This window comes from Lissotriton vulgaris, chromosome 6 (assembly GCF_964263255.1).
Source record: "Lissotriton vulgaris chromosome 6, aLisVul1.2, whole genome shotgun sequence".
NCBI lineage: Eukaryota > Metazoa > Chordata > Amphibia > Caudata > Salamandridae > Lissotriton > Lissotriton vulgaris.
The window spans coordinates 1,848,783,140-1,848,804,394 of NC_141694.1; the positions used below are offsets into that span (position 1 = coordinate 1,848,783,140).

General features: G+C 42.2%; 1 protein-coding gene across 2 annotated transcripts in view; it reads right to left on the reverse strand.

Moving 5' to 3' along the window:
* The window catches only part of GTF3C2 (general transcription factor IIIC subunit 2), a 908,247-nt gene that overhangs the window by 212,274 nt on the left and 674,718 nt on the right, over positions 1 to 21,255 (reverse strand). For both annotated transcript variants that reach the window (XM_086928162.1, XM_086928163.1), the window contains exon 14: positions 4,707 to 4,868. In XM_086928162.1, the coding sequence (XP_086784288.1) occupies positions 4,707 to 4,868 (162 nt within the window). The remainder of the gene's footprint in view (positions 1 to 4,706; positions 4,869 to 21,255) is intronic.

A 21,255-nucleotide genomic window follows, 5' to 3' on the forward strand; every position in this document is an offset into this window, starting at 1 on the left:
GTTGTCTCCAAGGTCGGAGACATATGGGTGAAAGGACAGGTTAAATAATTTGCGACCTTGCAGACAGAGTATGAATTGGGAGGGGCGAAATACTTTCGCTATGCCCAGATTAGACACGCTCTGACTTCCGTTTTCTCGGAAGGGGAAGAGATTCCGGAATCTACCCCATTAGAGGATCGTATTTTGGATGGTAATCTGCCTGATAGCACCATATCCCTAGTGTACAAAAAATTGCTTAATCATCGACCAGACCTTTTATTGCAGTTGCGTTATCAATGAACGAGTGACTGCCTCAAGCTTGATGACGAGGATTGGCAGTCGGCGATCTCCTCTCCTAAGGAGGTCGCGATTCCAGCGCGATTGAGATTGGTGCAGCTTAAAATATTACATAGAGTATACGTCACGGGTACCCGTTTGGTTCGGATGGGGCTATCCGAGATGGGTCTGTGCCGGAGGGGTTGTGGTCAACTGGGGACGTTTCTCCATATCATCTGGGAATGTCGGGAAGTGTGATTATTGGAACAGAGTACATGCGGTAATGCAGGTGGTCACGGGTGTGGCCCTCTTACCAGAAGCTAGGCGTTGCTTACTTAAATGTCCGGGAGCATACTAATAATAATGTGGCACAAACCCAGTTGGTGACTCTAGGGGCCATGATTGCCAAACGGAACATTGCACAGTTGTGGGGGTCACAGAACCTTCTACTCTTGACTTGTGGGTTAAAAATATGGATTGGTGTATGTTCAGAGAAAAAACAGTGTACATGGCTTGGGGGAGCCCTCAGAAATGGAGCAGGTTTTGGGGGCCCTGAAATAGATATAGAGGGGATATATGTGTACCACCAGTTGACGCGGTCCTTGATGTCCCACTCTCCCCCTGACCGCCTTATTTTATTGAGATCTTTCGATGTTCCTCTGTGTCGTCTCCCCTCCCCCCCTCAATATCTCGTTATTTGTACCATTTGAAGATATGATGCCCTACCCTCGTACAGTCCTCACTTTCCTTTGTATTGTATTTGCCTTCCTTGGTTTTTTTTCAAATAAAAAGAAACATAAAAAAAAAAAAAGAACCCAGGGGACCTGCCCTCCCTTCCAAAGAAAAGACTGTAGCCCCTGAACACCGGATTTGTTCACCCACAGACTCTGGCTCCGGCCAAATCCACGAGTCTGCACCACTCAGGACCTGTCGCCCAAGGTCTTAGTTCAAGTGGCCCAACACTACGAGGTCTCCCCAGCAATTCTGACCAGTGATCTGGTGGTCTCTGACCTGCCTCAAATCCTCCAGCGTAGCCTGCAGCCTCTTTCTGGTGGATCCCCGGGACCGGAGCTGGTAAGAGAAACCTGGCGCCTAAAGACACCCCTGCACCCGAAGCCCCACGGCCTTGGGTGGCCAAACCGAACCTGTCCCAGGATTCCCAAGTATCCCAACTTACCTCTCCGACCGGTAGTCGCCTCCAGAAGATCTTCGTCCCCAAGCCTGCAGTCTTTGTTGAAACAGAAGAATCCCCATTGAAACCAACCTGGCACTCGACGCCAAAAGAGCACCCTGCGGCCCCTGCGGTTGCACTTTTTGTGCTATACAGGATCCCCCTTTGCCCTGAACCCAACACCAGGAGCTTTGCTCCCACAACCCAGGGGCCTGCTTGTAAGCAGCCACCAACCAAAGGCCCCCTATTCTCCATTGGATAACATGTTGCCTCAGCACTCTGCACCCGGCCGCCCTAGTGCCACTGAGGGTGTAACAAGAGTGCATCTTTGACCCTGGGGGAACCCTTGTCCTAACCTCAGAAACTCAACCTCTAAGACTGAGTACTTATCTGGTAACAGATCACTTTATTTCTCTCCATAGGAATTCATTGACTGTTTTTGTCTGAAAAATGTTGTGTGGCGTTGATTTGTATGGAAACCTGAAAAAAAACAATTGTGAAAAACTGATTTTACTGACCTTTTCTCTAGGAAATGTCCCAGTGTGATAGCTAAGCATATCACACTGAGTAGAACACGTCATATAAAAAGTAAACTAAAAAGTAATCTGTACAGTAATGTCAATACCTTGACTTACCTGTATTTTAAACAACTGCATTTGAACTTGCATTCACATGTAAACACTGCATAATATTTTGCAAAGCATTTATTTCACTTACCTGTGCCAGGCTTGGCTTGGTTCTATAAATAAAATAACATTTTTGTACAAACAAAATTGGTCTGAGTTCAGTCTTTGAGTGTGTGTCATCATTTGATGATTGAGTGTGTACAACAAATACTTAACACTACCCTCTTATAAAGCATTACTGCTCACCCACACTACCACAAATAGAGAATAAGGTGCTATCTACTTTTACCTCTGCCTACCTTTGGGGTTCCACTGGACTCTGTGCACACTATACCTCATTTGGGTACAGGATATACAGAGCCAACTTCCTACATGACCCAATGCATGGGACCTCATACTACACATTCTCCACAGCGTTATTCACGCCTTACAGAATTCTTTTGTGAACACCTGGCAGGTACAAAGTAATCTAGTGTTGTCTGTCAATGTAGGTTTAGAGCTGTAAATCCCTTTGAGTCCCTCCCATTGTTCGTGCTTGTCTGTAGTAAGCATCCCTGTATTTCCATCGTTAACAGTCTAAAGCAAGAATTATTTGCATTTCAGTGTTTGCTTGTTTTTCTCAGAAAGATGCCTTCCGTACAAGGCTTATACCCAGAATTTGGTTACAAGATTGATATGTCAAAGAACTCAAGTAGCATTTAACCATCTTCACAGCTAAAACATGCAAGCTCGTTTAAAGTCTTTAAACACGATTGGGTGGTCCGGAGAAGCCACATTTCTAGCCATCGATCTTAGATTTTCTGACCAGCACAATACAGGGATCATGGGATTTTCAGGTCTGCTAAATATCCCACTCCTTTCCTCTTTACTTTTTTCTTCTACCAATAAGTATTTGGTTGTGATGGCCTCTTCCCTTGAGAATAAATCTTCGATTGGCACATGGACAAAAAGCAAAAATATATTTGCTCCCACAGCAGAAACTATAGGCCTTTCACTCACGCTAGCATCAAATGCTGTGCCTCTAGACTGCATTCAGAGGGTGTATAAAGTTATGCTTAACTAGGGTAGAGGTTGCCGATGTCCCATCGCTGAATGTTTCCACAGCATGACCACGTACACCAGTAATTTGGGTTTTTGACAGGCATGGCTGGAGCTTTCAAACCTGAAGCCTTTTTGATCCTTTAACTGACCATATTTTCTAGCAGTACAAAACTTGGGTATGCCCATAGCTGGGTTGAGTGCTCACTGCTGTAGGCCTGACGCTACACCTCAAAAGGCCAAAACGAGCCTAAAACTAGTCTGTCAAAGGGCATGCTTCTTTGGCTTGACAGCACCTGTTTTAGCGGAAAATACATTGATCTGTGTATGGTTGGGCCATGTATTTAATGGCACAGTGATACAAAGTAATGGACTGGAATGTGACCCAGGAGAATTTCCAGTGGCTGAGATTAATTAAAGCAATCTGTTCATAACTTTTTCGTTTTTTTTTGCAGTGGGTGCATAAGTGCTCTCGGCTGTAACCCCTACTGTTATAGCAGTTTGTAGCTGTTGTCTCTGTCCTTACGGTACAAGTTCACACTCACTGTGCTGTGTTTGCAATTTTGATCATTGTATGGGTTATTTAAAGGCCTTCACTTGCTGTGATGCAATTGAAGGATCTGGAAATTCAAGATTCATCAGGACTAGACTTGGAATTGGCTCAGATGAAGGAGATCAGGAGCGAGACCGGGAGGCTCACTGACACCCTTACACCTTTCACGGAGTTTGAGGGTCATGGGAAGGAGCTGATTCCAGCTTCAATTGGTATGCTTTTTTTTTTTTTAAACTTAACCAAATGGGATGATGATCTGCTGTTGGAACGAGGCCTTCCTTTCGAATTTGACAGGTCATGGAGTGGTTTCTTCCGATGTTTGGTGACGTACATCTTCACCTTGCAGCCCCATGTGGCTTTTGGATTCGTCTGAGCACAGTCGTAGTAGGCCATGGAATTGTGCTATGACACCAGGCACCAATAGCATACACTTTTGTGACAGTGCATGGCTTGAACCCCGTTGTTTTTGCACAGTAGAAATTTAGAATAAATAATCTAAAATTACCAAGGAGCAGCTCCAGATCTGCATCTGAAGGCCCAAAAAGAAAATAACTGACATCAGTGAGCATGGGTGGCGCTTATATGCAGCTCCACTCAGCACTTTCGGAGCAGAATGACATTGACACGAAGCTGCACGACCCCACCAATTGGCATACGGAGGTACTGCTTTAAGGTTTCCAGATTCAGTCTTATGCCCGGGGAATACTTACAAGTGAGGAATCTGTGGTAGGAAGTAACTATTGAAAGGAAAGGTAATAGAGGAGAAATAACAGGGGATCCTGTATACTTACATAGCTACGTAACACTCGAAGCACTTATAGCGTAGGGAGATGTGTGGATAAATAGCTATTTTAAACATACTAGCCAAGATGTTTGGTCACCTACACTTTGGGCACACATTTGAGGCTAGGAATTACGCTTATGCCAGAGTTGGCGTAAGAAACACAATCTGCAAAACAAAAACATAACCCATTTGTACCACACTGGATGGGTTAACTCAAAGGGGAAGTAACTGTGAAATGATACAAGTACAATGTCATTGTTATATTAAAAAGGATCTTACGATGCATAGCAGCTGTCTTGTGCCACAGCAACACCGCTATATGGTAGGATCCACGTGATCTCTGTGCTCAGGAATCGCTTGATGCTATTCAGTGGTTCGTATAGTCGCCGCAGATCCCAGAACTTGATCTTTCGGTCTTTGCCTGCCGTCACTAGAAAATTACTGTTGACAGATAAATACATGTTTGGATGAGAAAACAACAGATATAAGAAATAAGGCAGTGTCACCATATTATTTCCACACCAACTCCAACAACCTGGAAAAAAATGAATCACCAATTATTGACATTACAGTCCTACTGCACCCTCCACAGGACTGCATGTGTTTCCATACAGGGAAAAGTTACTGATTTATAAAGGAAGACTAAAACAACAAGAGGACTCAAAGGATATGACCAAAAAAAAAAGCAAACCGTGTTCCTAGATAATGTTTCTGGTACTCCTCCGGTTTTTCTTCACCTGAACACACCAATCAATGAAATTGCTTTTAAGAAACATTTCGGTGATAACACAACAAGAAGACATTCATTAAGGAAAAGTCACAATTCGCATCTGCCCTGCCTCAAGCCTGGTATAAGAAATGTTATCTTCCCTGGGTTTTCATTAAGTTACTACAAGGAAGTAGAAGGGATCCAAACGTAATTATACCGTTGCAGCACCCCAGTGAAAATGCGCCAGATGACTGTACAGGCACATGAAGCCACAAAACAACACAGATACAACAGATCAGCAAACTTACACAAGTAAGTGAAGTAGTGTGGCTCACTGGTTAGAGGCGGCAGACCCGAGAGCAGAGGACGGCCCGGGACCAGGGTTCGATTCCCGACGCGGCAGGTTTCTGGACCAGGGTCAGCGGACTCGATAATTCTCTCGCCTCGGTGCCCACTCTGATCAGCGATCACACTCGGCAACTCTGGGCATTAGCTTGCCTCATCTTCACTAACGGCCCCACCAGACCGCCGGGGATGCCTGGTCTCACCCTGGAGATACCCACTAAGGGACCATCTCTCAGGGAAGCCAGGAAGGGTTTCGCAGCGGTCGAAGCGCGGAGATACTCCTCCGGGAGTCGATCCTAGCGCTATATAAACCTGCAATCAATTAATTAATTAATTAATTAATTAATTAATTAAAATTAATTAATTAATTAAGTTGACAAGGGAGAGGCACAAAACAAACCACGTCTATAAAAAATAAAAATAAAAAAAAGAGTATATTTTGAGGATAAGACAAAGACTATGAATACAGTGAATAAGCAAGTGAGACGATGCAGCTAAAACAGAGAGACCAAAATGATAATACTGGGCATTAGAGACAAGCAAGAAAAGATAATACAGCAGTCAAAGCAGGAATTCTCCAAATCATATCAAAAGTTCTGTAGATGTGCAGTGGAGGAGAAAGCAGAAAAATAATGAATTATTTTCCTTGAAAAAAATTAAATTGTTAAGAGGTGGAAGCGGGACATATGCAAAGTGAAGAAGATCGTACTGAGAATACATACATTTCAAGCACCAGAGCACCAGGGGAGGAAGGGTGCTTTGTGCGATTCGTGAAGGCACAGAGTTGTTCGTACTGCTGGCCAATTTAGGTTAAAAGATTCTGGAGATGGGAGGCTGACTGAATGAGGCGCTAACATAGGCAATAGAAAAATCATGGTGGGATCACAAGAAGGGTGCAAATGATAGGCCCATCACTACAATTAGCACAGACACACACTCTTAGCTTAAGTACTGAAAAACATTGAACACATGCTTACTAGAAAGATCCCTGGAACAGAAAATACTGCAGGACTGGATTTAGCGCAGGGAAGCTGAACTCAAAGTTTAAAATAGTTAACAAGCACACACACACTGCAGTAGGTTAAGGATAAAAAGGGATGTCTTCTATCACAACTGTTGCTTGGAGTTAAGAGGTATAGCCATCAGGAAACAGACCACACAAGAGTAACAGACATGTAATGGCAAACAATAATGGACACAGCTATGAGTGAATAAGAGTAAGGCTGTCAGAGTTGGAGCTTGGCTTCTCCACTGGTAGTGGATAGGTAGAATGACTGAGCAGTCCGTGTATACTCAGTGGCTAACCGTGCTGATTGACCTATTCACATACCGCATGTAACACAGGAGCCCTCCGTGTATACTCGGTAGCTAACTGTGCTGATTGATCTATTCACATCCTGCATTTAACACAGGAAGTCTTTGAAGAGCAGTACTGTGCAGCGCCACAGCTGAACTCTGACGCTGACAGTGAGTTGTAAGTCAAGGAAAAGAGACTAGAACCGCCAAGCGAGTGCTACAGAGTCCAAAATGGTGACATGCGACAGGGACGCCAATGGTAAGTACCACTGATTCACTTTGCATCCAAAACACATCGAATGTCTGCCATGGTTGGTTACTCCATGCTTAACCTGCAAGCGTGGATAGGGCGCTCTCAGGACACTGGCAGTGGTACTGGAATATGACAAAAGGCCTTAGTAAGTTGAAACGCACCTTAAGTCTCCTGATTCAACTGCATTGGCTCGCCACCACCGGCCAGTTTAAAGAGTCGTTTTGACTTCCAACCTAAACAAATAGCATTACTGCCTGTGATCTACAAAGCCCTGTAACTTTGTTGATAACACAGACTTCAATCTTGTTTTCTCCTTGATAAAAGAAAGATACAAATACAGGTAGTGTGAGGACAGCTGCTGTTTTAAATAGAAGAGTATTTGAAGTAAAGCTTCACAGGAAGTTGTTCCATTGCGCCCGCTGTCTTACTCCTCTCTCACGTCTCTCCTTGCTTATGATCTCACTCGTCAGTCAGGTTCCATTCCAAACATCCCGGACTACATCTATGTGGCGACATAATAGTCTTCTAAGTCAATGTGTTTTCCTCAAACGTTAGCAGTAGATGTAGGAGCAGGCCAAACTCATAATACTGCAGATTGCATCAAAAGAATAGGCGACTTATTAAACAGTTACATATTTAATTAGGTTTTAAGTCATCATGAACTGACACTGAACGTATTGTATCGCCAATTGTAATAATTGCCAAAAAGGTTTCAAAAATTGGAGCAGCTTTCTCAAAGGTACGGCTACTATAATCACAGATATCAAGGTGCCCACTTCCACGCACAAGTAGCTCACTTCATGTTTCTGTCCTCTGCATTGTGCGGCCGGTGATCCCAAAAGAAAACCAAGAATACAGTTCCTACAACACAAAGAAAAAAACAGGCCTGACTGAGCTACTCCTATATGGAACTCGAAAAATGTGAAAGCTCTTTACAAAGCTAATACCATCAACTTGGTTTATTGATATGGTGCTTCATACATCAGTTTTTGATATTTCCTAGTGCTATACATAAAATGTGTCTTTGTTGCCCAATTTAATTCTTGTTAGGTTAACAAACTCAGAAGGATAAACCGATTATCTGCATACAGGATTATTTTTAGAACCTTAGGTTGTTTAGTCAATGCAACTTTTTCCCTATTTTATGATGGGATTCCCATGATTGAGGAACGTAGTCAAAAGTGCCGCCTGCTGTAGAAGGGTATTAGTTAGTCTGACGATCTAGTGCAGACAGACCGCTTAATCAGGCACCACGGGGGGAAATACTACACAGGAATCCGAGATTAGCACTCCTTCGGGTTAATACCTGTTCACAGACGTTCTCTCACATGGTTCATTCATATGGGTTCCTATTAGCCTGCTGAATGACTGTCTCAAGACTATGCATTGCAGATCGATCCGCACAGCTTATTTACTTCGATTAATAATAGAGTCAAAGTTTATGTATTGTTGAGTATATATTTTTTATTGGAAACAACTGTTCTAATAGTTGTAACTAACTGTACAATACATGCTTACCTAATTTACAAGGGAAACATGAACTGCTCTAGATGAAACTCGCTCTTGGTAGTCCACCGCGAAGCAGGCGGTTTCAAACAAAGCAGCACTGGCAGCAAATGCGTTTCAGATTATTTTCCATGGAGCAGCAAGGGTTTCCAGGTTAGAAACTGCAATACAACAGCAGTTTAGGCCGTTGGAGCAATGGTTCAATCCTTTCTGGAACCTCATGCATGGTGTAAATAAAGAATGGCAGCTTCAAAGAGCTAGAAAGTGTCCCGGGTAAGAGAGAAATGATACTCCTGGGTGCAGTGCAAATAAGCAAATGTCACACAGAGTGCTTCAGTAAAATTGTGGAAAGTTTGGAGTGTCACTCCGAAGAAACAGCCTCAAGAACTGTGTGCGTTTAAACACAAAGAAAAAGGTCAGGGCAACAATAGCCCGCACCAGTTGTTAAGGCGTGTGGTGGCTACAGTATTGTTGTTAGAACTAGGTGTAATGGGCCCAGGACGTGACCTTCATTCGACCCCAAAGGGTGGTTTACAACCCTCCAAAAGCAGATTTAAGCAGAAATGGCATTGCACTCATAACACGCAGGTAATTGGTAACAGCAATTTATGTCCAAAGTCCAACACAAAGAAGTGAGGTTATATCTTCCCAAATGAAAAAACGTTAGTCCGCGTTTTGGTTGCAAATGAAAACGAGACTTGTAGAGCGCAAAACATTCACCCGAAGGTATCATGGCGCTAGCTCAGCACGAGACAGATAAGAACGATAGAGACACCTCAAAGATTCAAAAGCCATGTCTTTAAAGCCTTCCTGAATGGTAACAGTTGCTTTTCTTTCTTAATCTGCACCGGCAGTGTTTTCCCCGATTCCTGTAATTCTTTTATTCCACAGAAAATGTATTTAATGAAAAATCCTGGGGATTACTTGAACTTAAAGAGAAACACTCAGGACTGAAAATGTTCATCATCCACTGAAAATCTTAGAGACTTTGCATGTTTGGAGTAGATAGGGACATGTCAGTAAGAGGCTTGAATGTCTAACTAACCTACTTTATTTCCTCCAGTAGGAACTGGAGGACCTAAGGGTGTAGCGTAGTTCCTCTTTTCCCAATAGGCCCTGCGCATTGGAATAACATAAACAGTAGTATCGACGTAGAAGTGCGGATTTTCCAGGCCTCCACTGACTATGCTAAACTTAATTGGGTTTGTTACCAACTAGCTCAGAGGTCACTGGAAACTTTCTTGACTGAAATAGGAAGTGATCCGCTTCCCTGGCACAGACAAGAAGGGATTCAGTTTTCCAACAACCGTGCAACATGACAACTTTGCTCCTCAGATCAAGAGTCAATCTCTAGGGTCGTGTGAAACAATAGACAGTTATTTTACTCAGTCAGGTTGGTGCAGTTTACTTTCACAATATGTAGAGAATAGAGAGACGGGTGTTTGTCAATAAAAGGTAACATTTATTGAACAGTCTTTCTTCTCGTACAAGAGAAATGAATTGCCACAATTGCAAGACTTGTTATTATAAAAAGTACGTACAGTAAGATAAGTATTGCGAAGTAATACTGTAAAAGCATTGATATGGTTTCTTAGCCATACAATGGTTTAAAAGGAATAAAACATATATACATTCATATATACATTAGGCTAAAATACTCAACTGGTGCTTCTAACTACGCCTACCCCAGTGTACCTGACCTAAGCCTAATACTTGGGAGGGGAGTAAGTAAGTAGCTTTAAGTTAAGTTGGTTTTGCCAAGGTTTGCTTCAAGAATTCTCTCTCAAGGGTTTAGTCAACACCATACCTCTGGAATAGAATGATGGAGGTCTGGTATCTCCCTCAGGGCTCGATATCCCAGTCACCCGCAAGGGTAGACTAGAAACGCCGGAGCTGGATTTCTCTGCAGGAGAAAGGCAGCGTCTCTTCTTCAGCGCGTCGAGGAGGAGGAGGGGCAGCGTCCGCGGGCAGCTTGCATCTGCTGGGATCTTTGCAGGGGACAGCTGTTCAGCTCCTAAGTTCACCACACCATCGTTCGCTAGTTAGCAGCGATAGCAATAGCGATAGCAGCTATGGTATAATCAGCATGACAGCTTCTTCAGCAGCAGCGAGATAGCTGGCAGCATCAGCTTCACCAACACAACAGCAGACAGCAGCGTTTGCTTAAGGCAACGTTGGTAATATTTATACCTGAAAGGTGCCTTGTTTGACGTAAGTTTGCTGGACATAAGACGTCAATAAAGATGTCACTAGGAAGTGATCGTCTATCAGTGCTCATTAGAGTTCTATTACTAATCAAAACACAGCAAGCGGGGATTTCCAGGTTTGCTGAGTTTTTATCTTGTTGAAGAACTCGGAGTGTTAATCTAGGAATCTCAGATAGTAACTTCTGCTATGTCATTGCACTAATTGGTTGCAAAGGAAGTGGCAGAGAAAGCTATTCTGGAATGTGGCTCTGTTCGTGTAAGGCCAGAGATGAGTTTCTGAATATTGCACTTGAACGGTTATGCCAATATGGGGAATAAATGGATTTATAGCCGAATAGGGGCATAAGGTCACAGTATCGATCAGGATCCTAGATTAGAACGCCACACCCACTCCACGAATTCACGTCCATCAAATTACTAAAACTAGAGCAATAAGATGCATGTGTAACATTGCCCACCCCAAAATACATATATGCATTTGAAAATAGGCGTATATTGTAATACGTGAAAATTTAGGTACTGTACGTTTTTTGAAGCATAGAAATCATTCAAAAATTATAGCATATGAAATCAATGAACGATTATGCAAAAGAATTACACATGAAATATCTCTGAAACAGAAGAAGGGCGAGATAAATCATCACATATAAATGCATTGCAATAAATGTGCTAGAGGCTGGTATAAAGTTATTATGTCTCTAGATGTATGTAGAAATAGAAGTTGAAGCTTCTGATCTCTATGAATAGTTTTACTTTAAGCAAAGAAATTTTCGTGCCAAAAAGGGTGAATATTAAAAAGTGTTCAATTCAAAAGAATTATTGCTTGAACAGGGAAATTAGAGTTCCAACGCTTTTAGCAGTTTTTGTTGTTCAAAACTGAAGGCCGAATTCAGAGTTCATGGGAACGCTGTGTGTCGGAAAGCTTCTCCAAAGTTATTATTTCTGTTCTGGTGAGAACATCATATCAGACAGGCTCTCAAAGAATTGGTCTACAAAATCAGGTGACAGTTCGACCAAATTCGATAGTGCTGTAACTTGGCAAGTATGAGAATGATTGCTGTCATCATAGTCGGGATCAGCAATGCTCACAGAAGGTCGTACCTGGGTGATGCTGTTTTTGTCACTCGCTCCACTGTTACCACCTAGTCGTAGCACAGGAGTCTCAACGAATGCCGTCATCAGGATTGGTAGCCGCTGGGGACAACACAATGCGTGAGCCGTTATCGGACTTAGCAAAGTATCGATATCCATTGGTACTGCTGATGGAAGTGAAAGACAGATGTCCAACACGCACTCATCTCCGCATAGCATACATCGTAGTACAGATAAGATGCAGGATTGCCATATCGGTCTGAATGAAAGGAACCAGGTCATGTTTAGATCTCTCAGCCTCGCCAATCCAAGGACTCTAGTTATTCTGTCCCGGTAGCGCATCGCTAGGATTGTCTCTTCCATTCCCATAGGAGTTATGTCTGAGCTGTGGCTTGCCATAACGAAGCAGGAGGGTCAAAAATAGAATCCCTGCTACAAGTCCAAAAATAGGGGTATGCCGCCAAAAACAGAGTGGACAAAATTTGGAACGATTCCCAGAATTGCTTGAAATGGTGTTAGCAGTCCCGTAAAAATCGTCTTAAATATGCCTGGGATGCCTGTGGCACTAGACATGTTAAGGAGTTGGCTAAGCATTTCTACGAAATGCACTGGGCAATTTGTTGATAAAAGGTCATGAACCTCCGTAGCTGTCCTTGCAACTAGAAGATCATACGTCTCTTTTGATGACGTTATGGGCACTGTTGTCTGCAAAAGCACAGACTTCATTTTGCTTAAAGTATCAATTCGTATAGAATAGAGATTCAGACGAGGCCAGATGGGAGTCTCTATGTCTCCAGGCCCGCTCGGGAACAATGCTTGCATACAGCATTTGACCATGGATGTTACGCTTACGAGATAACTTCTCCCTGGAACAAGGCCACAACATCTGTGATCCGTTCTAAGAATGTAACTCCCATTCGAAAGTTGCATAAAGAAGGGCTCTATCTGAGTTGCAGGTGTGACAAGCTGGTGGAATGAGAGGTTGTTAGAATTACCTTCACAGGCTCCGTGTAAATTAATACCCTGACACAAAAGTATACCGCTTAGTGAATGTTTACAGTTTTCACCACTAAGAAATACATTTTTGTCGCGGTCACTATAGCATGAATGTGTGTATGGTAATTTCCATTCTGATTTTACATAACCTTTACCCAATCGTTCATACTGGCCAGTAGGTATGTATTCAAGGCACTTTTTAAATCGGAAAGTTGTTATCGGAATAGTGATAATTCCGTGTATTATCCATTCAATGACAGGACTCTCTGACATTGTCAATGGTAATCTCTCAAGTTTTTCGATGCTCAGGATTGTATAGTCTGCTCCTTTCTGTGCCAAACTGATTTGTTTATCAGTAAGGTTAAAAATGGAAAATAATGACGTTGTGTTGATTAAACGCCAAGGCACATAGCCTGAACGAAGATTTTGCAGCGTCCAGCCTAATTGTACAATAGAACGTAATTGAGTTTGGCCATGCTGTAACATTAGCAAGTCTCTGTCTATTATGTCAAAGGCAGAAGATACAATATTGTCCAACGAATATATTCTGGAGGACAGAGTCATTAACCCATTGTCCACTACAGAAAGTGATTTTTCCAAATTAATACGATCAATTTCTCGTATTTTTTCTGCTGTTTCAATTTGTGTGACTTTCCAAGCCTCGTTGTACACAGCATAGATGCTGGCCGCTATGAAACGTTTTTGACGCTGTTTGCGTGGTCCAAGAATGAAATCACGCAAATCAGCACCATCTTTTAGTAAAGACAAGTGTTGCTTAATTTCAGCCAGTGTGGATGTCCCTAGCCATTCGAGGCAGAGTTTCCCTACACTGTATGTTGTTACTATCCCTGGATGTTGTCTCTGGGAGTATCTAGGGTCTTGTCTGGTCATTTTTAACCCCTGTGTTTTGTTCAGGAATCTATCTTGACAGTTGTTTGTGTCAGTAGGCCAGATTAACCACTTTTTCCAATCAGGATGTGTTCTGTTAAAATGTAAAATTTGTGATACGTCTATCTCAATATCTGTTGTACTCTCAGGTATTGGCTTTGGAATAGACGGTTTGTTTAGGTCTTTGATCTTAGCTAGGCCAAGACAGGATGTTTGGTGTATTGTGTCATTTAAAAACATCATTTGTTCTGGTATCATGCAGGTTCTGAATAGTGCTTCAAGGCCTTGTACCTGCCAATCTTTTGTACCCCAAATGGTTTTTGTTTCAATGTTAATTTTCCAATAATCAAAACCAAATGTCATCATTTTGTCATAAAATGCTTCTGAATATATCAATTTAGAATTTGTCAGCATTGTTTTCATTCCTGTTTTATCTAACAGTTTGTAATAAAACGTTTCTGCATCACTGGTGTTAAACCTTGAGAAGTATTTGAATTTCTCAAAAAATGCTTTAGAACTACTTTTCGGTGGTGTAGCACAATGTTCCCATTGATTATACTTAAAAACATTTCTAGGCTGTGCAGATTTATGCAAATAATGATCGCCATAATGTGTAAAACAGAATAACTGTTCATAACTAGACGAACCTTGTAAATAATCATGTTCTGTGAATCTAGCTGACATTACTAAATCAGACATCATGTCATTAATACTGTTAAAGTCCCAATCATCAGAGAATGTACTAGGTTTTACAAAGTCACTTAAGGAAACCTTCAGTTGATGAGGATACTTCAGGATCTCGACCGGACCATAGATCTCATAGGCAGTTTTCTCCCATACTACCCCACCAGGTATTGGAATGGCTGTGACATTTACTGTTGACAGTTCTCTTTTCTTCACGTGGGATGATCTGTGTGGTTTGAGGACTAGGTTGATGTTCTGACTTGCTGTGTCCATTCAATTGTAATAAACTTTCCTAAAATTAAAACTAAAATTAGGCATAGTAGGAGTATAAATACCCCTGAAATAATCCAATGCTCAATCAACGGTGAATCCAGATATAATTCTTTGATTTGTTGAAGGAGTCCTGTTGTATTTTCTTTAAAAGTTAATTTTGTTTCTGGCATCACTTCGGAGTTACTTTGATCTTCAGAGAAGTTGTCGAAGTTGATGAAATAACCAGAGGCAGTTCTGTCAATTGTTGGGATTGTTCTTTCAATCTGTCTCTCGGTAGCACTTTCTGATGCCACATTATTGTAGACTGGTGTTTCTTGACGAACTGTTTCAATCTGTGTCTCAAGAGGCACGAGTTCCATGGCATTATTGCATAGTCCTTCTCTGTGTACTGCAGGCTGATCGAATGTGATTAGTCTTTCAGTTTGAACCTCTTGGATTGTTGCAAGTTTGGGTATTCTGTTGTTTCTTGGGAGTCCACTGGGCCTACTGTTGATTATAGGCCACATGGTTGTGGTTTTACCAGGTCGATAGATACGACTCTGTTCTCCTTTTTACCAGCAAGGGGCGGTAGTACTACTGATCTTGTTCCGGTGACTGCCAAGACAGGTACTGCTTTTCTGTAAGAAGGCCCATTCCTTCTTCACCGCGATTTTTTCTCAGACTAGATCCCCAATCTTTGGAATCCAGACAGGCCTTGCTGGGGCTGTTGCTTGTGGTGCCTCGTCAGTGGTATCTGGCTGTTGCTTTAACTTTATGTTGCTTATGGATTTTCTTGTTTCATTCAGTTCCTGTAAAACAGCCAAACGATCTTTGATGTCAAAGTCTGTTTTCTTATCTTGTACCACTGATACCTGACTATCTAAGTCCTGAATTGTCATTCTACTTCCGAACAATAGTTCGTATGGGCTGAAACCTTTTAGAGATTTTCTTGGCAAATTGTTAAGACTGGTCTGGACACTTATTAAATGTTTGACCCACCCAGCGCCTGAACCTAATACCTTCGCTGTTATAGATCGCTTTATGTCTCGGTTTTTTCTTTCTACCACACTATTCCCTTCGGGGTACGACGGACAAGAATACCGCAACCCAATTCCCATGCTGGCCATGGCCTCCTTATAAGCTCGAGAGCTAAAAGCAGGACCCTGGTCAGAATAGAACGTGGTAATTGCGTATGTGCCGATAAAGACTTGCAGATCTTTTATAACCGTTCTAGCGTCAGCCGAGCGCTGGAGGCCACATTTTTTAAGTGTATTTAGCCTTAGTGATTAATAGGACGCAGGATGGGGTGTAGACAGCGTTACGCTGTTTCTGATTGGTAGCCGGTAGCATGGTTCACTACTGCGATCCCTGTTGCAGTTTTCACAGTTGTTTGCATATATTTGGTGTTGTACACTCATTCCCGGCCACCAGTATACTGATTGTAATTCACTCAAGGATTCCTTGATCTTTCTGTGCCTAGGACCCAAACCCATGTGTGCGTCTGCTATTAAAAATATTCTCATTTGTTCGTGTTTGGAATTACCCTATACCCCACTCCAGGAATTCGAGCAAAAGGAACGGAGTTTGCATCAATTACGTATGCATAATTGAGTGGATAGTTCACGGGTAGTGCTGCACAGTCGCCTTTTACGGTCGTTTTTACTGCCAGCATGGTTTCCCCGTCTATGTATTTTTCTGCACGCTTTTTTGTGGCTACGGAAGCCGGTATGTTGCTTCCGCTGTGGCTGTATTAGCCAATGAATTCCCTGCAACGTGAACGCCATCACGTTGAAGACTCTGTGCGTGTATCACGTTAGTCTTTTGTAGTTCTTTCTGTAAAAGAGCTACCTGTTTCCAGAGCAATTTATGCTTTATTGTGGCACCTGTGTCATCTTTGTAATCGTTTTCAATCCAATTCTGCAGTTTATTATTGTAAGAGTTGATGCAAAAATGAGAATCGCACACGATAAGTGTGGGGAATTCACGTTCTGCATTTTCAAGCGCCATCTTTAAACATCTGATTTCAGCTCTCTGAGCCGAACAGTTTCTTACTGATTCAGTTTTTGTTACTTTCGGTCTGAATTTACCTCACAGCCAACGACCTTTAACAATCGCACAGGCTGCATCGTAGGATTTGCTCTCTACGTTGAAATGCTGTACAAATCTATCTGTATAGATTATACAGGCGTATTGTGGGAGAGGCAGAAGTTCGATTGGCAGAGGATATTCTTCTTTATATTCTAAATCATTCAGTTCTTCGAATTGCGGTGCGAAATAGTATTTCACATCTTCCGCTCCTAGAGAATCTACATACTGTATCCATTTCGGATCCAGTGACACTGTAGGCAGGTTTACTGGGCTGAATAGCGCCTCAAAGGCGGATTCCGCTGTGAGGATATTAATCCTTTTGCCGTGTGCTAGTTCTCTTTCATTTGCTAATGCAATTTGCACTGCTTTCACAGTTCTTTCTGTGTGACTGAATGTTTTTTCTACTTGTGTGTACAAGTGAGATTTAATTGAAATTGGTACCTTTTCTCCCTCATTAGAGGTCAGGTACGTGAATCTGCATCTTCCTGGGATGACTCGGATTACAAGATCGCGTGTATTGTCACGTGTATCTAATTTTGTTTTAGCTAACATGTTTGTTTGCAGTGATCTCAAAATTTCTGTGTGTTTTTGAGTCCAATTGATTTGTTTAAAATCAGGTTTTATTAGTTCGTAGAGAGGTTTAACCCTCTCTGCGTAATTTAGGATGTAAGTTCTTCCGAAATTCAGAAAACCTAGTATGGATTGTAAATTCTTCAGCGTTTTTGGAGCTTGGAGTACTGCGCACTTCTCTAAGAAGTTGTCCGCTAGGCTTTTTCCTTCACTTGATAATTCGTATCCTAAGAATAGTACTATCAGATGGGCAATTCGAGACTTTTTAAAGTTGAATTTGTAACCCTCTGCTGCGAACCCAAGTATAATGGTGTTCACTCTTTTCAAGTGAGTATCCAAGTCGTCGTCTGTGAGATAGATATCATCTACGTAAGATAATGCCTCATCATCATATATTTGTAGTAACTCTGTTACTCTAGCTGAGAATAGTCCTGGGCTGTTCTTGAACCCCTGTGGGAGTCGACAGAATTTTTTCTGCGACCCAAATGCTGAGAAAGCGGTCAAGTATCTGCTTTCTGGTGCAATGTTTTGACAAAAGAAACCATTAGATATGTCTAATGTCGTTTTATATTTTTTCCTAACTATGTTATTCATTAGGGCTGCACTATGCGAGTTTTGTACTGCAAATGTTTTGCAACATGCATTAAGGTGTCTGTAATCCAAAACTAGACAATATGAATTGCCTGGCTTGGAGACAGGAAACAAAGGATTGTTCATTTGAGAGGTGCATGTTTCTATCACCGCCTGGTACTCAAGTTGATCTAAGATCTCCCTGACTTGTTTTTTAGCTTCTTGCTTAATGGGATACTGCCGTTGGGCAGTTGGTTCACTTTTTAACTGGATTTTGTGAGGAGGTGAGTCCTCATCCCATCCTACATGGTTTTTATATGATGCCGGTGCCTGGGCTACTGCCCATTTCCTTGCATATGTATATTTTTTGTGAATCGGAATGTGATTCGAGAAGGCAGGCAATCATTTCTTCGCCACGAGGGCACTCCCTGACAAACTCTGGGGGCCAATCTTTTTCAGCTAACAGAATATCATAGCTTTTTGAGAGTTTAACCCAAAATAGACCCTTTATTTTCCTAGTCTTATCACCCTCTATACGCAATGTTATTTCGTATATTTTATGGGGCTCGCTAAGTCTGGTGTCGGCAGTTTCAACCTGAATGTATTCATTCGTGTCCACTGTCTCCAGATGACTCATCAGGATCTTGCGGGCTATACTGATTTCTGCTGCACTGTCCAACATTGTCAATGCCCACTCCCCGTTTTTCAACTGTGTCCTCAGTATTCTCGGCATGGTTGATTACTCTAATACTGGCTACCTTCTTTTTTGGAAATTGAGATTTTTTACTCTGAGCAGGTTCCTTGTCTTTGGACTTGGTGTGCTCTCCTGGGTCTGACCGTCCTCTTCTTTCCAATTTCTGCGAAAAAGATCGAGAGGGACGTGTATCAATACTTTGATATCTATCAGGTTTTTTCAAATTATCCCTATTTCTAAGGTTATATCTTTTCTCAGAGGGCTCCCTCTGGGGAGACTGGTGTTCTCGAGTCGGAGTTCTTTCCCTCCGTCGAGGAGACCTTCCTCTGGACTGGAAAACTTTTTCCTTGGGAGTGGATTGTTTATTTCCATCCCAGCTCTTTTTAGGAGTGTTTGAATTATTTTTAATAAATAATTTTTCAGGATTTTCGAGCAGTTGGGGTTTTACTGGTTTCCCACCCAAGCCGTCTCTACCTAATTCTTCATAGCATTTCTCTATGATTCTGGCAAGCTCAACTGGCTGATCTGTTATATCTGTTTCCTTCAACTTCTGGCGGATCGCCACAGATGCTGCTTCTCCCTTTATATTGGCTAATAATATAGCCGAGAACTGCTTGAAGTCTTTCAGTAATTTCATACCAAGATTTAAAGCTGGCTCTGGACCGTATTCATTTTGAATCTGTTTTAGCACTTCTGGTATTACCGCCATAGACCGAACACCGTGTGTTTTTGTGTAAATGGAAGCAAAGACTGTACCCCAAGTGTCACAGTCCTCTATGTGTGGTGCGATTCCCATAGGAAGGCAGATTGTCAAGATTCTGTGTTTCTCAATAGGGGTAGTATCCGGAAATACTGCCTCTATTTGAGTGATTTTCTGTGCTAACCAGAAAGGAATTTGTTCCCGTTTTACGGGTGTTTTACCAAGACATGACTGTATGTTCTGTGGTGTAATTTTATTAGTGTTCCCCTGATGAGGGGTCAGCTGCGGTACATTAACAGCTGGTTGGACTGTTGCAGTCCGAAGTACATATTGGACTAATTGCCTATGTATTTTTATAAGGGTTTTTAGCTGTACTAACAGCTCTTCTCTAGACATTTTTCCAATGTCCGGATGTGGTGTGTAGCTGGCTAGAACCGGCCACGTTGCTCCTGGTCTACCTAGTGGACCGAGCCTGGTAATATGATCATTATGTTTTAGGGCGCCATTAAACCAGAGCAGGTGCTCTTGGAATTTTAGTGGGATTTCAGTCTCCTAGAAAGGAGCGTACTCTTCCGGAGGTTTCTCTATTTTGTAATAGTGAAACTCTTTTGTTCTAGCGTTTGCCGCTGGAAAGTTTATCCATGAATAGAATACCTCTGTCTGCCGATATTCGTGTGCCTCTATCACGAAAATTACTGTACCACCTTGTGGTGTCAGTCCGTTTTCTATAAGTTTTAACGTTATAGACTTTCTTAAATGTACCGGGATGATAATTGCATCCGGGTCAGTAGTAGTGTCGGGACCCTGCTTAGTCGCATCTGCTGCGCCCCCCCAGTGGTTCCGTTTTCTAAGTCTGACATTTTATTGTCAGAAAAGTTTTTGCAGAGTAGGTCTCCAAGGAGACAAAGATTAGGTGCACAATATTTTGGAACACTGTATCCTTCAACGTTGAATAAACCAGAGCTTTACATAGGAATCTCTTCCTACTGAGTTCGGGCGGATTTTAACCTTTCACCCACTCCAGACGTCTATTGGAGTATTTACGGGAGAAAGGGGTCTGTGTGAAATATGCACGACTGAGTTACTCTAACGTCTTGCGTTAGTTTATCGCCTTACCAAACGTTGGGCGCCATGTAGCGTAGTTCCTATTTTCCCAATAGGCCCTGCGCATTGGAATAACATAAACAGTAGTATCGACGTAGAAGTGCGGATCTTCCAGGCCTCCACTGACTATGCTAAACTTAATTGGGTTTGTTACCAACTAGCTCAGAGGTCACTGGAAACTTTCTTGACTGAAATAGGAAATGATCCGCTTCCCTGGCACAGACAAGAAGGGATTCAGTTTTCCAACAACCGTGCAACATGACAACTTTGCTCCTCAGATCAAGAGTCAATCTCTAGGGTCGTGTGAAACAATAGACAGTTATTTTAGTCAGTCAGGTTGGTGCAGTTTACTTTCACAATATGTAGAGAATAGAGAGACGGGCGTTTGTCAATAAAGGGTTAACATTTATTGAACAGTCTTTCTTCTCGTACAAGAGAAATGAATTGCCACAATTGCTTGTTGTTAGAAAAAGTACGTACAGTAAGATAAGTATTGCGAAGTAATACTGTAAAAGCATTGATATGGTTTCTTAGCCATACAATGGTTTAAAAGGAATAAAACATATATACATTCATATATACATTAGGCTAAAATACTCAACTGGTGCTTCTAACTACGCCTACCCCAGTGTACCTGACCTAAGCCTAATACTTGGGAGGGGAGTAAGTAGCTTTAAGTTAAGTTGGTTTTGCCAAGGTTTGCTTCAAGAATTCTCTCTCAAGGGTTTAGTCAACACCATACCTCTGGAATAGAATGATGGAGGTCTGGTATCTCCCTCAGGGCTCGATATCCTAGTCACCCGCAAGGGTAGACTAGAAACGCCGGAGCTGGATTTCTCTGCAGGAGAAAGGCAGCGTCTCTTCTTCAGCGCGT